The sequence below is a fragment of the Phyllopteryx taeniolatus genome, chromosome 5 (assembly GCF_024500385.1).
Source record: "Phyllopteryx taeniolatus isolate TA_2022b chromosome 5, UOR_Ptae_1.2, whole genome shotgun sequence".
In the NCBI taxonomy this organism is placed as follows: domain Eukaryota; kingdom Metazoa; phylum Chordata; class Actinopteri; order Syngnathiformes; family Syngnathidae; genus Phyllopteryx; species Phyllopteryx taeniolatus.
The window spans coordinates 26747187-26759150 of NC_084506.1; the positions used below are offsets into that span (position 1 = coordinate 26747187).

The 11964-nt window shown below is 38.4% G+C and overlaps 1 protein-coding gene and 1 long non-coding RNA gene across 4 annotated transcripts in view; one reads left to right on the forward strand and one right to left on the reverse strand.

Annotated features, from left to right (window-relative positions):
- Window positions 1-7628, forward strand: part of rfx4 (regulatory factor X, 4) — a 33514-nt gene extending 25886 nt beyond the window's left edge. Inside the window, exons 15-18 of one of the 2 annotated variants that reach the window (XM_061774373.1) lie at window positions 1288-1437; window positions 1702-1882; window positions 3615-3753; window positions 5872-7628. In XM_061774373.1, the coding sequence (XP_061630357.1) occupies window positions 1288-1437; window positions 1702-1882; window positions 3615-3753; window positions 5872-6147 (746 nt within the window). In that variant the 3' untranslated portion in view covers window positions 6148-7628. The remainder of the gene's footprint in view (window positions 1-1287; window positions 1438-1701; window positions 1883-3614; window positions 3754-5871) is intronic. The other variant, XM_061774374.1, reaches the window with a different exon arrangement.
- LOC133478374 (uncharacterized) lies at window positions 2330-3277 on the reverse strand. Of its 2 annotated transcripts, none has more exons than XR_009788661.1 (2): window positions 2878-3277; window positions 2330-2761 (listed from the first exon to the last, which is right to left on the reverse strand). It is a non-coding gene; the product is annotated as an uncharacterized LOC133478374 (long non-coding RNA). The 2 variants fall into 2 exon arrangements; XR_009788662.1 differs by having other exon boundaries at window positions 2330-2800.
- Window positions 7629-11964: the final 4336 nt, after the last annotated feature.

Below are 11964 nucleotides of genomic sequence, written 5' to 3' on the forward strand. Positions count from 1 at the left end.
GCATGCTGGAGCCTATCCCAGCTGACTCTGGGCGAGAGGCAGGGTACACACTTAACTGGTCGCCAGCCAATCGCAGGGCATATATAGACAAACATGTATGCATGTTTTTGGGATGTGGGAGGAAACCGCAGTACCCAGAGAAAACCCACGGAGGCACGGGGAGAACACGCAAACTCTACACAGGCGAGGCTGGATTTGAACCCGGGTCCTCAGAACTGTTAGGCAGATGTACTAACCAGTTGCCCTTATTTTCCCTCATTTCTAAAAAGGTCTTTTCTTACATATTTTTTTCAGTTTTTTTTTCTCAGATTTTCTTTTTTTTCTTTTATACTTCTAGTATTTGACATTTTTTTTGTTTATTTCCCCCCTTATTTTTTCTTCACTATTTTCCCTCATATTTTTCTTGTCAGATATTTTTTCTCTTTTTTTCTTCTATTTTAATTTATTTCTTTTGCTATTTTTGACCCATATTCTCTTTTTTTCTATTTTATCTTACCCTAATATTTTTTGTTTACTATTTTCTTATTAAATGTTTTTCTTTACTATTTTCCCCTCATATTTAAAAAAATATTTACCATTTTTCTTCTGTGATTTTATATATTTTTCTTTTACTAAATGTTTTTTGTTTCTTTGCCTATTTATTTTGTCTTATATATTTTGCCCTCGTATTATTAAATATTTTTTTCTTTTCTATTTTGTCCTCATTTTTTAAATACTTTTTTTCTCTGCTATTCCAGTCTTCGATTTTATTTTACTGTTTTCATTCTCCTTTTACTCTTTTCTTTACTTTTCCTGCCATATTTTTTCTTTACAATTTTTCCCCTCATATTTTATTTTCCACATTTTGTTTTACACTTTTCTGATATTTTTCTTTTACATCTTTATATTTTATACTTATTCTTTAAACACTTATATTATTTAAACACATTTGTTCATTTTTGATCACCACTCCAAGTTTTTATAGTTTTTCTTTCCCATTTTAATCATTTTACTTTTATGATTCGTCCACTCATATTTGTAATAATTATTTTCCAATATTTTTGATATTTTCTTTCCTTTATAATTTACCCCTTCATTTTATTGTAAAATGCTTTAAGAAACTATTTTACACCTCATTTTTAATTTTCTCATTTATTTTTCCCTTCATATTTTTTTACATTTTTGTTTTCAATGTGGCCCTAATCCTGCTTTCTTCTTACAGTAAAATAACAATTGTAATAGATTCCATTAACACAGTGCAGTACCCAGTCAGTACTGTAGTTTCAATGTTCTTCTCACCTCCCACAGATCGAGATGAGGAGTTCACGCTGACGGAAATAACCGCCACCTCCTCGCCGTCCCCGGGCTCCTACTCGCCAGCTCGCTCCGTCCACTCGGCCGCTGTGTCGTCGGCCTCGCCTACAGCAGACACGTCGCCCGAGTTCCCGTCTAACACAGGTGGGAGAAGCCATATGTTTTTTTTCCTCCCGTTGTGCCAAGTTATCAAAACAGATATTGTATATAATTAACAGAAGAAAAAAAACACTTTTGTACTTATATACATTTCAGAGTATGTACTTTTTTACTTTTACTTAAATAGAGGAGGAGTAAGGAGTTGAATCAGACTTTTACTAGTAATTTTTTTTTAACACAAGTTTCTGTACTTCTACTTAAAGTACAGAGTGTGAGTACTTTTGCCACCTCTGTGTATGTGTCTGGCAGGCGCCGTTCAGTCATATACGTGGTCCCTTACATACACAGTGACAACAGCAGGAGGTTCCGCACCTGACGCCGGCCAGCAGCTGTCCTGCATGAGGAGCGGGAGCGGCGCCGCTGGCACGACACCACCGCCACCCTCCTCTGCCCATCGGCTGCCCGTCTACGCCCACAGAGAGGAGCATGGGTAATTACACATTTTCGGAATATTCGAAAACATTCACTCATTCCCTATTCAATATATAGTGGCACCTTGACAAACAAGACTTTTTTTTTTTTTGGTGAGGGGGGGGTGTTGTGAGCCAACATTTTAGTTAAAAGGGACTTTGAGATATGGTGCTGTTTGAGTGAAGTGAAAGGAAACGGTCATGGAATTCCCTCGCATGTGGGCAAGAAGACCTAAAGTTGGCAATATACTTTCAGCCGTATATTAAACAGAACCTAAACAGTGAAACACACAAATACAAAATGAGAGCACACACATGGAACTGCTGTAGGCCACAACTCACACCCAGACACACACTAATTACACTTGATAAAACCATTTTATTTCATTGCATACTTTTTATAATGTTTTTATATAATAGTGCTTTTTTTCCCCAACGCATAAAAACAATGATGTTCTTTTGGAGGCACATATTTTAATATCAATAGACATTCTGTCAAGGTTTTGTGATGGTGGAAAAGTGGACCTAAATGCAAGGAAGCCAGGTGGGAGCCAGGATTGTAGGATGTACAATAAAATGACTTATTTTCAACAACAACAAAAAAAAAAAGACTATGCCGCTGGAGCTGGGTTTGAGTTGGACATAAAGGCAAACTGGAAACAAATTTGTCCACCTGTGTCGCCAGGACGTCCATAATACCGATAGATGAAAAGTTCTGAATTGTGTCTTTTAACTCTTCAGCCTGACTGTGCTGGCCAAGCAGTTCACCACGGTGGAAAATAGCACTGTGTAACACCTCTGGTTCTGCCGGGTCCATTTCTTTTGGTCGATTCATTCTGTCAGGGTTTTGCAGTGATGGTGAAAAAAGTGGACCCAAATGCAGGGAGGTGCAGGATATACTTTTGTTCCAAAAAAAAAAAAGGCAAAAAAGGTACAGTCTGTTATAGAAGCAAACACTAAATTAAAGTCCAAAAAACAATGTTCAAAGAAACAAATGGGGAAACAAAACACTCACCATTACAGACCACAGGGAAGCTTGGCTTGAATGAACTGACACAGACTGAATGAAGGCAGGAACTAAATACAAAGTCACAAGACAACGAGGCACACCTGGACAAGACACAAGTGGCTGGAGGGAGCTGATTAGTTGACCCAAGGAACACCAGCTCGTTGGTGTTAGCGGGATGGCCGCGTTCATCTGGCTTGAATCCAAAATGTTCCCACATCGTCGCTGTGGCGTTAGGCTTTGGAACTAATTCCATTTATGCCACTCAATTTTCTGTAACTGCAGCTGCCGGCTCGCCGTCAGAAAACTTCGCATTTCATACACAGGCACGCCCACACAGACACGTACACAGCCAATCAGACGGAGGGTCCCCGCTCTTCACTATCTCTGATTGGTTTTGAGACCACGATGAAACCCAACGTGTGTCTGCTTTCAAGTCGCGGAAATGTTTTTTTCTTACTCAGATGACTGGGCAGCTGTACGCAACCTCTGCCCCCCCCCCCCCCCCTTTCTGTTTCATTTGCTTCTTCGTCTTGTGGCAAGGCCAGCCCATCGGCCCACTGGGGATAAGTTGCGTTGTGGGATATTTTGATGGTGCTATAACCTATACTCACTGCACATTCGAACAGCACAACAAAATGTTGCCTCACTCTGTAGGGCACTATACAGTAATTCTCTACACCAACCTTTTTTTTTTACGTACATATTTCTGTAACTCTGTTGGAAATGTATTTCTGCGTTTTCAGATATACCGGCAGCTACAACTACGGCAGCTACGCCAACCAGCATCCTCATGCCATCCAGAGCCAGTACCCAGGCCTCGCCCACGACGCCGCTATCCCAGCACCGCTCCACTACTCCGCCTACCACCGCTCATCTGCACAGGTCAGTCTCATGCTCAGATTAAAAGATGATTCATTTGTTGAAAGAATAAATCACAGCTGCAAGCAGCGTTGAACACATATGACTCCCTGGTTCAATTTCTGGTATGGGTGCTAGAGACTTTTTTTGTGCATCCTGTTATGATAGACATGTTCAGCCAAGTTCGTGTCGATCGGTGGAGCTGGTATGGGGGGGGGGGGGGGGGGCTAATTTTTTCTAATTTTCCAGCAGGGCCTTCCTCAAAGTCTCACAATCCTGGTCTCCAAACAGCGGAAGCAGCTGTCAATGTTCTATCGTCATGCATGTATTACTAAAATATTGTTATTCAATGCTCTCTTTTCAGCTGGGAGGCCCCCCACTCTGCCCTTTGACTCCCCCGCTCTGACTGTTTTTTTCCGTGCGGCGACTGCTCATAATGGAGCCGACTGTGGTGTTTATATGTTAACGTGAACACGTACTTCCTCTTTATTAAGACGCTTTTGGGCTTAAATCGGGCACAAAGTGGCTTCTTTGTCCCTGGGAGAGGTTGGACTTTGTCGAATGTCTGAAATGTGGTAGTCAGCATACTCATACGATCTATGCTGTTTGGCATCTGTCCCCATAGCAACACAGGAAGAATCCCTATTTTCAATTGCTGTTTTATTTCACAAATTTGCTTGATTTGTCTTTATACCTCAGGAAATGACTTCTGGACCAAAATCTGAAATATAGAGTTACGTCATATTAATGCAACAGCCACACATGTTGAACACAAAAATTATCATCTAAATAACATGTTACATGTTACATTTTAATCAATCTAGAGTACAAGAAACCAAGGTTTCTTCCTTTTTAAGGCTAAGCTAAACTATGTTTGGCTAGGCTAGGCTAGGCTATGTTTTGCAAAGTTGCTTTTATTTCTTTTAAGGCACTAAGGTTGATTTCACTCAAGTTTAGGCCAGACCAAGCTAGGCTGGGCTATGTTTTGCAACGTTGCTATTATTTTTAAAGGAACAGCCTGAATTTATTCAGTTTTAGACTAGGCTAGACTATGTTTTGCTAAATTGATATTATTCTTAAAGGAACTAAGCCTGGTGTCTTCATGTTTTAGGCTTGGCTAAGTTGGCTAGGCTATCTAGTACGGGTTCTCTAGTACGGGTTCTCATACCCAGCTTTTTTAGGAAACTGGGTATGGTTTTGACCCATTTTAAATCAAGCTAGAGAGGGCTAAGCGCTGTTTTGCTAAGTTGGTATTATTTTTAAAGAATCTCAGCGTTTCTCTGTTGTAGGCTGCTAAAGTAGGCTAGGCTACGGTTTGCTAAATTGCTATTATTCTGAAAGGAGCTGAGCCTGGTTTTGCCCTATTTTATACCAGGCTAGGCTGTTTGCTATTATTTCTAAATAAACAGAGCCTGGTTGTCCCCTGTTTTAAGCTAAGGTAAGCTTACCTCAGATACTTATTGCTAATTTGCTATTATTTTTAAGTAATGGATTAATTGAACCCAAGTAAATTCTATTTATGTACATTTGTGTCCAACATTAATTCTAAAAAATATTAATGTTTAAATTAATTAAATTAATGTAATTAATTCTCAAAATTTAATAAACTAAATTGTTGATTTTTTTTTCTTCTTACACAAAATTGTATTCATATTTTTTGACACCTGAGTTTTTTCCCCTTCATAATCCAAATACATATTATTTTCTTATTTTTCTACTTCACTGTTATTTGCATAAAATAATATTTGCATATGCAGTGACACCTTGACTTACGCGTTTAATTTGTTCCAGGACGGAGCTCAACGTACTCGTATATCAAATCAATTGAAATACCATTAATCTGTTTCGACCCCGAAAAAGCACCACGTTTTTTTGTTTTCAATGAAGATTTCTCCTTTATTGTATAAAAGCATAATAAAACATAATACAATAGAATGTGAATAAATAAATGGGTTCTCTAAAATGTAAATACTGAATAAACTTTAGTATTTGCGTGTTGGATTATGTGCCTTGAAGGGACGTGACCTACAGAGTGACATCATGAGCTGGAGTTAGGTTGTTCGGTTGGGGCACTTAATCAAGTCACCACTGAAGTAGAGTTACAGCTCTTCATTATAATGTCTCTCTTCCTTGCTCCCACAGTACCAGTTCAACGGTCAGATGTCCCGCATGGATCCGTGTCTGATGAGCAGCACTCCCCGACTGCACCCTGCACCCGTGACCCCCCGCTGGCCAGATATGTCCTCGGTTAATGGCTGCTACGGTAGCCCGCCTATGCATTCGTCCCGCTACGCCGCTTCGGGGGACGTTTACTCGCCTCTGGTCCCTCGCAGGAACTCGGAGTACGAGCACTCACAGCATTTCCCCGGCTTCGCCTACATCAACGGGGAGGCCGCCGCCACCGGCTGGGCCAAGTAGCCTTTGTGAACACTTTGAACTGTAAAGGGCATCCATCGGTCAGTCAAGGTGTGAGGACACTGACAGGACAAAATATCAATCATGTGTGGGACTGGTGCAGCGGCTTTTATACAATTCCTGCTTGTCCGTCCATTGGTAGAAATCTGTGAAATCATGTACAGTGTCTTGAAAAAGTATTTGCCCCCTTCCCGATTTTTTGTTTTGTTTGTTTTTTTGGTATATTTATTCATTACACTTAAATGTTTCAGATCATTAAGCCAATTTTAATATTTCACAATTTTTGTGATATAAAGAGAGCATTATTTTTATTTAAAAAAAAAAGGTTTTTTTTTACCCCTCCCACAAGTTTTAAACACATTTAAACATTAAAACACACAAAGTATTAAAGTATTACTTAGCATCTGTTTTCGCTCATGCTTGCAGCAAAATGAAGCAGTGTGTTTATTGTAAAACTGACACATAAAGCAAGAATTAATCGTATATTTAAACACCCAAACGTTCAACCAAACCATATACTGTAATTTCATCTAACCAAAGTCCATCCAACATTTGAAACAAAATGCCAACAGAAATTAGCATATATGTTATGGTATTTATAAACGTTCAATTGACTGCTACTTTAAACACATGGACAGCAACACTTTCAAACACCATACAATACTCACATTCTTCTCTTTTTCACATAGGGCCAGGTTAAGATTTTTTTTTCCTCTTAATAAATTCAATCATGATTTAGAAACTGCATTTTGTTATTAGCTACAGCTGTCTGTGTGATATTAAAATAGGTTTGATGATCCAAAATATTTAAGTGTGATAAATATACATTTTGTAGAAATCAGGAAGAGAGCAAATACTTTGTCATGGCGTTGTACATTATTATCATTAATAATAATAACACAAAAAAAAACCCGCAGCAAAATCATACAACGCTGCCACCAAGCTGTGCCTTTGTTTTCAGGAATGTACGCCTCTGCCAGTTAGCCCGCAATGCCTGAAATTATGTGAGGGGTCCACGCTAAGATGTCAAGTGGATGTGCTGCAGCACTGCCTTAACCTTCACCAAAAAAAGAGCCCAAAACAACATAGAAAGCGACATCCTAGGATTCACGCCAGAGGCTAAAAAAACGTGTGTATTTTGTGGCTTCTTTTGTGTGATAAATTCTATATCTATACTATGTATTTTCTGTAACTATGTAACATGGTGTATCGTTTGCTTTCTATGGTTATCGGATGTTCTGTTTTGTAAGACAATTAGTACATTAACCTTGGGTTGTGTGTTTTTATAATGCACTCAAATGCTACAGAGGACCTATTACCCTATGGGTATTTATTAAAGTAAACAAAAGAAAAAGAAAAACAGAAATTATCTAAGTGTACAGTAACATTGTTCAATGCAAGCACTGGAAAAGCATCTGTGGTGAATGCTGGAGGATCGCAGTTGAAAGGGAGAATGTTGCCACATAAAGAATTTCATTATGTAAAACTGCTGACTCACTTTTGCCTCATTTTTATTGGTATTTAATCATCCATCCATCCATTTTCCATACCGCTTATCCTCAATAAGAGAAATCAATTTAAATGTTTGTGATGCCACTACAGAAAGATGGAAGATTTATTTCACTCTTTTAAAAAAGAATAGTTACATATTTGAGTGAATTATATACAATTAAAGTGAATCATTTTTATTTCTATTATTTATTCTAATATAAACTAGTTAAAATAATAGTTTTATGATTTTTATATATATTGTGAGTAGTTTGCATTTGTTATTCTATTTAATAAAATATAAAAAAAAAGTTGTATAAGAATACGAGTTGAAAAAATGTTTTATTTTATAATTCTAAATTATGAATAATTGTAGATTTTATTACATTTTTATATTACAAATATGCCCTCCATTCTCAATACTGCTTATCCTGTTCAGGGTCGCGTGGTGCCAGAGCCTATCCCAGTTTACTTCAGGTGAAAGGCGGACTGGTCGCCAGTCAGTCGCCAGGCACATATTGACACTGACAACCTCTCGAAATCACATTCACACTGTCACTGAGTGGGAACTGAACCATGCTGCCTGCACCACAGTCAGGCGAAGGCACCACTACACCATGACTTCTTTCTAATATAAATAAAGGAACAATTAGGCTTTACATGATCAGGATTTTGGGGGCTAATCAGCAAGTTTAAAAAAACGATAACCGATCACCGATCCGATCACAAGATGGAGGAATGTGTCTATTTAAATGACCTGTTCATTTACTGTATATACTCGAGTACTTAATTGCTCAAAAAATTATATTTACAATAAATAATGTATCTTTGTTCATCTATTTATGCCAGTGATGCATAGTGACAGACAGAACAAATGAATGGTCTTCTATTAGATGGTAAGAAGTCCATCCATCCATTTTCTGAGGTGCTTCTCCTCACTAGGGCCGCGGGCGTGCTGGAGCCTATCCCAGCTATCATCGGGCAGGAGGCGGGCTACACCCTGTACTGGTTGCCAGCCAATCGCAGGGCACACATAAACAAACAACCATTTGCACTCACATTCACACCTACGGGCAATTTAGAGTTGTCAATTAACCTAGCATGCATGTTTTTGGGATGTGGGAGGAAACCGGAGTGCCCGGAGAAAACCCACGCAGGCACGGGGAGAACATGCAAACTCCACACAGGCGGGGCTGGGATTTGAACCCCGGTCCTCAGAACTGCAAGGCAGACGCTCTAACCAGTCGCTCACCGTGCCGCCACGGCAGGAAGTAAATACAGTAATTAACGTATCCACTTATTGTGACATTTTTGTTGGTGTGTCGTGAGATTTTTCAATTGTAAAAGATGTTCATTGGCTCCATAAAGGTTGGAAATCACTGCTCTGGTCAGATCGTGTATTCTAATCAGTCAGGTAAAATCAACATTACATGACAGAAATAATGGGTGCTAACTTACTGTAATTAAATGACTTTATTTTTAGTTAAATTACTTCACCCACACCGAAGCTTTAGAGCATGATTCGACAGAACGGTGGCTTGAATGTTTACGTACAACCGTTAGCGCTAGCACTAGCCTGCTAGGCTACATAACGTTTTGTTGCCTTCTTGCGAGCTGTATCGTATTAAAAGTACGTGAACATACCTCAAGCAATCCTTAAGCGAACGTCCTCTCCTGTCCTGAGCACCGGTGACCACCAACACACGTTTTTCCCCATTTTGTCCTTATAATACAGTCGAGCCGGTTCGCTCCACTCTTGTTTTCGTCGCCACGGTAACGAATGTATCCGGTCACATTTGAGTTGACAAGATAAAGCCCAATGATCGTAAATAACGGGATGCGGTGGTATCGGAATATAAGATTTTATCGCAGTAGTCTGACATTATTTTTTTTTCAAATAACTTTATTGGCCGTCAGATATTTACAGCACTACATCAAAAGACACGCGACAAGGCTAAAAATAAACTAGCTTTCGGATTTAAATATACTGTGATCAATGACGTCATTGGTCGGATCGGCGAATTATGACATTAAAGCCGATCAGCATAAAATGATAATTATCGGCCGATACCAATCAGGCCGATAGAATCAGTGTAAAGTCTAGTAAAAAATAATGTATTTTCTTCATTTTTTAATATTTTCTAATAAATATATATTACTATAAATAGTCATTGTAAATTCAATCTAGTTAAATTGTTAGTAGTTTATAAAAAAAATTACAAATAAATTAAATATTGAGTTATTTTAATGTTTTATTCTATAGCGCTAATAAAAATATCAAGTCCATTTTTAAAAAGTTGTTTCATTTAAGAGTACAATATCGTTTTTATTTATTATTTAAACAAATCTATCAATATAGATTTAAAAGCACATTTTATATAATTGCATTTTTTTTCTATTTATTAATTAGAAAATACATTTCAACTAGGTAAAAGGATGATTTGTTTTAAAATTACATTTGTTTTATTCAGTCTCACCATATAGCAGTTAAGCTTTTACACTACAGCGTTATCTTTAAGCTTTTACACTACAGGGTTATCTGTACAGTCAATAAAGGTTTTGCTGAAGGTAACGTTTTCTTCACAGCTATTTTCTGTAAATGTCCCATCTCACTCGGAGACTGAAGATCTTAATGTCATAAAACACGAAGTGACCTTCTTCCGCAGTTTTCGACGTGCACCCCAAGTTACCAAACAGCTGGGGGGTTTGGGCCATGCTGCACAAAACAATGCCTTTTCTAGAGAAAGAATTTCCTACTGAGTTTGGGTCACTGCACCTCAGTCCCACAACCTTTCAACCTCTGACCCCCTGGTGAGGTTTGTATTTATTGGAACATTGATCCTCTGTGTCATGCGTGCCCGGCCCTCTGAAATCTGAGGCTTTGAATGCAGCAATATAAAAGAAGGCCCACCCTGCATTGATTTCATCACCTGACCCTGAGTGTCAATATCAATATCCTCTGTTACAGCGATAAGGTGGTTCGTGCACAATGCGACACGTGTAATAAAGCACACTTGAATCCTGATTTCCAATTTACACTTGAATGAACAAGGTCTCTATGTCTTGAAGACTCAGTGTTTGATATGATTTTACTACTATCCATCCATCCATCCATTTTCTGAGCCGCTTCTCCTCACTAGGGTCACGGGCGTGCTGGAGCCTATCCCAGCTATCATCGGGCAGGAGGCGGGGTACACCCTGAACTGGTTGCCAGCCAATCGCAGGGCATGATTTTACTACTATTTATCAATATATACATTTCCTATTGTGTTTGTCCTTATTGGGGTCACGTGTGATCTGGAGCCTATCCCAGATGATTTGGAGTGAGAGAAAGTGGGTACACACACTGGACTGGTCGCCGGCCAATCGCAGGTCAAACATTCACACTCACAATCACACCTATGGAAAACCTAGTCTTCAAGTACTGTATCTATGTTAGCGACATATAGTGACAGGCACAACAATCAAATGCTCTTCCATTATATGACAGAAGGTACAATAAATCTGTATTCACCTGTTGCCATTGATACAATGGAATAAATCATGGCTTTCTCCGAGTACATCAGATTAGTGTTAGATTAAAAAGGCCCAGATTTCACACTGAATCCATTTCTCAGTCAATTGAGATGAGATCATTACATCAGTACTTCTCGTGACATTTTTGTTTGGTTGTGTATCATTAGATTTTTCAAATGTAAAATGGGTTCCTTGACTCAATCAAGGTTGGGAAATATTGGTTGTGAGCGTGTGCGTGTGTGTGTGTGTGTGTGAGAGAGAGAGAGCGAGAGAGAGGGAGAGGGAGAGAAAGCGATATATTTATATATGTCGTTGTTAGCCTTATGTCATAGTCATAGATTTTCGAAACAACTCATCTCAACTCACTTCGAGAGCATTGCAGCTGTGCTGTACCTAAGATCAAACTTAAAACACAAGCGCAATACATAGTAAAAAAGTAATTAAGAATTTTTTTTTTTTTTAAAAACACTTTTTTTAGCATTCACATTGGTATTTTATTGATATTGTAACATTAAGTTAAAAACGATTTAGGCAATAATGCTATTTATGCTTGAGTTTTCTGAAATGTATTTTAAAGTATTTATTATTTTACTATGGTTTATCTCACTTTGAGATTTTCTTTTAAATGAAGTGTTCTACCAATTAAATGTATTATTCTCAAATAAAACAGACGTGTGGATGGTTTTAATTTCCTGCACAGTTATGATTATATATTTGACTATTTGCGTGCGATACTCCATTCCGTAACATGTATTGAATTATCGAGATTTTCGGTCTATGAACACACCGCGAGAATCAGAAGACGCAAATAGTTCT